General features: G+C 52.4%; 1 protein-coding gene across 1 annotated transcript in view; it reads right to left on the bottom strand.

The window, feature by feature from the left end:
• Positions 1-429: 429 nt before the first annotated feature.
• Osbpl7 (oxysterol binding protein like 7) overlaps positions 430-6,504 on the bottom strand; it is an 18,390-nt gene continuing 12,315 nt past the window's right edge. Inside the window, exons 17-23 of the mRNA XM_021175792.2 lie at positions 3,890-3,953; positions 3,683-3,761; positions 2,254-2,398; positions 1,981-2,125; positions 1,770-1,896; positions 1,543-1,665; positions 430-1,388 (exon numbers count right to left, since the gene is read on the bottom strand). Of these exons, the coding sequence (XP_021031451.1) occupies positions 1,280-1,388; positions 1,543-1,665; positions 1,770-1,896; positions 1,981-2,125; positions 2,254-2,398; positions 3,683-3,761; positions 3,890-3,953 (792 nt within the window). The 3' untranslated portion in view covers positions 430-1,279. The remainder of the gene's footprint in view (positions 1,389-1,542; positions 1,666-1,769; positions 1,897-1,980; positions 2,126-2,253; positions 2,399-3,682; positions 3,762-3,889; positions 3,954-6,504) is intronic.

Genomic DNA, 6,504 nt, shown 5'->3' with positions numbered 1-6,504 from the left:
CAACTTTTACTTTGTTTTGTTTGTTTGTTTGTTTGTTTTTGAGACAGGGTTTCTCTGTGTAACAGCCCTGGCTATCCTGAAACTCACTCTACACACCAGGCTGGCCTTGAACTCGCAGAGATCTACCTAGCTCTGTCTCTCAAGTGTTGGGATCAAAGGCATGCACCACCACACCTAGCTCTCCCTTGAGCCATAATGCTGGCCCAAACAAGTGAACGTTTGTCAAGCTCCTCCCCCAGTCCTTGGTCAGTGCTGAGGACTGGACCCAGGATTGACTTCCTGTGTGCTAGGCCATCACTCTGCCCCTGAGCTACATCCCTGCCTCTTTGGAGATGAACCTTTTGGAGGGACACAAGTCAATCTACAGCAGTGGCTCTGAGCTTCCCCCAGAGCTTGAGAACCTGTGTTTTTCAATGAGTGGTCACAGGCCAAAGTCTAGGACAGTCTTTATTGGAGCTTGGAATGTAAGAGCAATTCACCTGACTCAGGCAAACTGAGAAATGAGCAGCAACAGTGACAGACACCAGCAGCAGCGGAGGTGTCCTGGCTACATTAGGAATCCCGCTCGCCGGCAAGCAGGACACACACACTCACACTCCTACACAAACTTACACTCACACTGGCTCACTCCCTCCTGGGTGAATCTGAGGCCAGGCACCCCAAGACTGCTCCCCATCTCTTGGGACTTCTGCTAAGCTGAGCCTGAAGGGACCACTGGTGGAGCAGGGATGGAGGAGCTGAAGCTGAGGGTGCTTTGCTGCCTGGGAGAAGGGGATGCAGGACAAGGGGATGGGTCAGGGCACAGGGAAGATGCTGGAAGAGAGGACAAACAGACGGGAAGGGGGCATCTCCTCTCCTTCACTCACTCCAACCTTACAGCACAGCCAGCGCCCCGGGCACGGGAAGTCTGGGGAGCATCAAGGGGCCCTCTGTGTCCAAGGAAGGCACTGAAATGGGGAGCAGGTCTGGGGAACCTGGCATCTCTCCCAAACACTCCCAGATGAGGAGGATGGCTGAGCGAGAAGGGTCTGACATGCCAGATTTGGGGTCACAAGACGGGGAAAGCACGGATTCCGTTCCGAGTCCACTTTCACCCCAGCATTGGGACGGGAGTGTGCTGAGATATAGCCCCTCTGGCCAGCAGAGGAGGAAAGGGCTAGAGCCTAGGCTGCCCCTTTGCACTCAAGGGCACGGCGAGGGAGCCCGGCCTCACCCATGTGTCCATAGCAGGAGTTGGGGCAGGAGTAAGGACCTTGAGTCTCCTGCCCCAAGGCCAGGGTTACCAGAGCACAGCCCCATCCAGGTTCCCGTAGCCTGGCTCAGCTCGCAGCCTCCAGTAAGTATGGTTGGTCACCCACCACTCCTTGCCACTGCTGTCTGTCTGTCGCCTGGGGGGAAAAAGCATCATTAGGTGTGGGTAGGGAATAGCTGAGTGCAGGCTAGGTCCCTGGCACTGCCTCCCATGATCACCCTACTCAAAGCATAAGGGAGCAATGAGGAGCTTGGGCAGCAGAGGGACCCAGAGCTGTAGGGTCAAAGCACCTGAAGAAGCGCGCCTGGTGGACTATGTTATTTTCTTCCATCACCCTTCTCCGGTCTCGCTGGAGCTGCTCTATCCTTCTCTTCTGGGCCTCAGCAGCCTGTATGTTCCCCTCCTCCAGGTATCTGATGATCCAAGCCTCGGTCAGTGCACAGGCTAGTCTCAGGGGTCCCCAAACATGACGTCTCCGCCCCTTTCCCATTTTAAGGCATTCCGGGCAGGCACTGACCTCTGGTCAGGCCGGAGCCGTGTGTCAGTGGAAGGCAGGGTCCGCTTCAGCTCTGACGTCAGCTCATTCAGTTCCAGGGCAAACTGAGTGAACCCGAAGTTTCGCTCATGGTCTGGAGGCATCGAATCTGGGGGAAGCAAGGAGCTGGGACAGGTGAACTATGTTAGAGCCACCCTCATCCTTCCCAGCCCTCCCTAGACACCCTACTTACTAGGTTTCCAAATGCACTGCCCACCCGGTGGGGGTCCTCGATACAATCCCTCATGCCACTTCCCGAAGAGGCGGTGGAGGACGCGGCCACTCCTGCTAAGCACTGCACCTTGTACCTCATGGATGTTGGAACTCCAGTACTTGGCCTAGGGTGGAGAGGGCGGGGCCCAAGTGAAGGCTGATTCCACTTCCCCGAGGGTTGGGATCAGAGGCCTCTTTCATGGTGGAGTGGCGGGGCCAGGGTAAAGGGGCGGGGTCAGGGCAGCCCGCCTACCTTGCAAAAGGTGATTTTGCAGTGGCAGGAGCTATCTTGTGTGTTTCGGATAAGCACTTCCCCATAGTGCTCGATCCAGCGCTGGCCACTCAGGATGTTGTGAATACAGGACGTCACCTTGTTCCACTCAAAGTGGTCCCCAAACCTGAGAGAGACAGACACATAGGACAGCAGTCAGACAGTGCTGGGAAACAAGTGGGCTCCCAACTAGCTGTGTCAAGTCACGTGGGCCTGAAAGAAGGCGTCCCAGGGTCCTAGTGCCGGCTCTGTGAGGTATGCCCCTTGTCCATAAAGGAGAGCCTCCATCACAGAACATCAGTGACCATGTCTGCATCCATTATAAAGTCCCTGAGTGCCCGAGTCATGGAAATAAGAATACAAGAGTCAGCCGGGCGTGGTGGCGCACGCCTTTAATCCCAGCACTCGGGAGGCAGAGGCAGGCGGATTTCTGAGTTCGAGGCCAGCCTGGTCTACAAAGTGAGNGCAGGCGGATTTCTGAGTTCGAGGCCAGCCTGGTCTACAAAGTGAGCTCCAGGACAGCCAGGGCTATACAGAGAAACCCTGTCTCGTAAAAACCAAAAAAAAAAAAAAAAAAAGAATACAAGAGTCACAACCACTCTCTGGTTCTGGATTTTCTTGAGACAGACTATCACTGTGTAGCCCTGGCCGGTCTTGGAATTTGCTGCATAACCCAGGTGTCCTTGAACCCACAGAGCTCTACTTGGTTCAACCTTCCAAATGCTGGGGTTAAAGACCACACCTGGCCCCTGCCTCTCTTAGGAAAGGTCCCCTTTTCTCTTCAGCTTCAGCTGCCCATCTATACGATGGGCTGGGGTGAGGGCTTTCTGATTCTTTTCTTTTTTCAAGACAGGGTTTTTCTGTGTAGCCTTGGCTGTCCAGGAACTCACTCTGTAGACCAGGCTGCCCTTGAACGTAGAGAGCTGCCTGCCTCTGCTTCCTGAGTGCTGGGATTAAAGTTGTGTTCTACCACAGCTGGCTGAAATGAGGGTTTTTGAACTTGGTTTGTGATCCATTAGCCCTAAGATTCATTTAGATTTCTCTCTCTCTGTGTATCCCAAGATCCATTTAGATTCTTGCCCCTTTCTCTGTGTATGTGTATGTGTGTGTGGTATGCTTCACACGCATGCTAGTTTGAAGTCTCAAGTGCATTTTTTTAATGTGAGTCATGATCAAAAAGTTGTGAAAGACACTTAGTCAGATGACCTCGTTAAGCCCTGCCCCCACCACCGTTCTTAGACATCTCACCTTGTTTTTTCTTTTTACAGTAACTGTTGCAAATGCAGGTGTAACTTGTACAAAGGCAGCCTCCTGCTGTAACCTCCTGAAGCTTAGGGCTAGACTAGACCCCTCTGTCCCTGACAGCTCTGGCCCACAGGCAGGCCTGGCTACTGGGATCTCCAGTACTCACCTGGGCAGACTGACGTTGACTGTCCCCACAGGCACGATCTCCAGGGATTTGCCCCAGAACTTGTTCTTCCATTTCATGTCTGGAGCGCAGTTGGGGGAGGGACAGGGAGCAGCAGAGATAAGGCCAGAGTGATCCAGAATGTTCCAGCCGCCAACCCCTCCCCTGCTCTCCCCGACCTTCATGGTCATTCAGCCCCACATTCCTCACCTTGCCAGAAGATGAAGTTCTCAGATTCTGCGTGACACGCGGAGATGGGAGGATGGTGGGAGACCTTGATGGGCAAAGACGTCCTTAGCACTGTCTTTGAGAAGCTAGGGGTCTCCAAGCGTGCCTCCCTCCCACCCCCAAATTCTCTGACTCTGACTTAGTTTCACAAGAATCATTTAATTGTAAGTCTTTTGTTCCTGCTGCCACCCAGGTCGGTATTCTCTCCTCCCCTCGGGGGCCCTGTGTTTTCCTTGCTCATCTGCCTTGCTGGCTAACCTTGGCCAGCCCTGTCGATAGAGCCCTTAACCAGCCCTGCTCTGGGCAGACATTCCTCCAGCCTATGCCCTCCCCGTGGACAGGGCTTTCTTCTCCATCTGCCTCCTCCCCGTCGACTCTTCGTCACACTCTGGGAACTCCTGGCCTTATCCTCACTTAGAAATGGCTTCACATCTGCAACTTTTAACGTGGACATTCCCACAGCCTCACCTTCCTGTTCCCCATCTTTCCCTGACTCTGGCTGCAGCTAAGACTTCCTCGTGGCCTTCAGACAGCATCTTGGCTTCCCTTCCTTCTACTCAGCATCCCTACCCTCTCACCTAGGATCTTTAGCCACTTGCTCCCCCACTCGCCAGATATGCCAGCACATGGCTTGATGGGTAAACACGATTGTCACTGGGGGCTGGAGAGATGGCTCAGCAGTTAAGAGCACTGACTGCTCTTCCGGAGGTCCTGAGTTCAAATCCCATCAACCACATGGTGGCTCACAACCATCTGTAATGGGATCTGATGCCCTCTTCTGATATGTCTGAAGACAGCTACAGTGTATTAACATAAAGTAAGTAAATCTTTTTGTTTGTTTGTTTGTTTGTTTGTTTTTCCGAGACAGGGTTTCTCTGTGTAATCCTGGCTGTCCTGGAACTCACTTTGTAGACCAGGCTGGCCTTGAACTCAGAAATCCGCCTGCCTCTGCCTCCCAATGCCTCCCAAGTGCTGGGATCAAAGGCGTGCGCCACCATGCCTGACTCTAAATAAATCTTATAAACAAACAAACAACAAAGAAAAGCATGCTTGTCACCAACGCTGATAACCTGAGTTTGATCTCTAGAACCGGCTTGGTGGAGGGAGAGGACAGACTCCACCAGCTGCCCTCCGACCTCCATGTGTGTGCTGCGCATGGAACATAAGTTGCAATATACATAGGCACATAAATAAATGGAGTAAACAACGTTTTTAAAAGACAAGGGCTGAAGAGATGGTTCAGCAGTTAAAAGCAGCGGCTGCTGTTGCAGAGACCCTTGATTCCGTTCCCAGAACCCACATCAGACAGCTCACAACTGCCTGTAACTCTAGTTCCGAGGGATTCGGCAATCTCTTCTGGCCTCTGTGGCTACCTGCACACACGTGGCATACACTCATAGACACCTACATCATAAATAAAAATAGTAAATAAAATCTTGGGGATTGGAGAGCCGTCTCAGTAGTGAAGATCACTGGCTGCCCTCTCTCGGAGAACCTAGTTTTGGTTCCCAGCATCCACATGGAGGCTCACAACAGCCTGTAACTCCAAGTTCCAGGAGCTCTGATGCCCTCTTCTGGCCTCCATGGGTACTCCATGAACACGGCACAGGGATACATCTTAGCAAAACACTAACAGATATAATCAAAAGAAATAAATCAAAAGAAAACAACTTGGCCGCACAGCCTTATCTGGACACAAGACCTGTAGCAGGAAAGTCTAGCTCCATAAAACTCTGCATCTAGGCCCTGGGCACTCAGCCATCTTCTAAGGCCCTAAACCCAAGCCACCTGTCATGCCCTTTGCTCCTGCAGTCAGAGGGAGAACAGAGAACAGGAGAAGGTAACTCCTTCCACTCCACCTGCTCCCTGCTCCCCCTTCTTGTCTGCAGACTGGCTCCCCCACCCTGTGCAGCAACTCTCCCACACCTTTCCCTGCAGTTCCTCCCTCTGCGTGGCCCCTTGCTCTGAACAAAAGGATTTCCTGTTTCTCCAGTCCTAAGCAGCAAGTCTCCCCTTTATTTTCCCACATCAACGCTCCTAGCACTGTTATTCATAATCTCCCAAACAGGAAACAATTCAAACGCCAATCAGAAAGAAAATAAGCAAACTGCCCTGTGTCCACACAAAGGGATATTCAGGAATGAAAGGAACAAAACCATTGGCACACTAGGCTGTATGAATAAGGCTTTCTACTGAGTGACTGGAGCCGTCAGCGAGAGTCCAGATTCTATGACTGCACTGTGAGCCTTCCCTCTCTGGATGCGTATGTCTCTGCTGGCATCTGTGGCCATCCTTTCTGACAGGTCAGAGGTCCTCCTGCGGGGCAGAGTGGGAGGCTTCTTCCTGATCTACACTTTATTCTGCTGTGTAAAAATGTCATTCTCTTACTTTTAATTTCTGTTCTCAGGAGGCAGAGGCAGGTTCAAGGCCAGCCAGGGTTACATCGTAAGACCCTGCCTCAAAAAACGAAGCAGAACACCACCAACAAAAACTAAACAAGGGCTGGTGAGATGGCTCAGTGGGTAAGAGCACCCGACTGCTCTTCCAAAGGTCCAGAGTTCAAATCCCAGCAACCACATGGTGGCTCACAACCATCC

This window comes from Mus caroli, chromosome 11 (assembly GCF_900094665.2).
Source record: "Mus caroli chromosome 11, CAROLI_EIJ_v1.1, whole genome shotgun sequence".
Lineage (NCBI taxonomy): Eukaryota > Metazoa > Chordata > Mammalia > Rodentia > Muridae > Mus > Mus caroli.
Note: the sequence above shows the minus strand (reverse complement) of the source record. Positions and strands in the feature narration are given on the sequence as shown.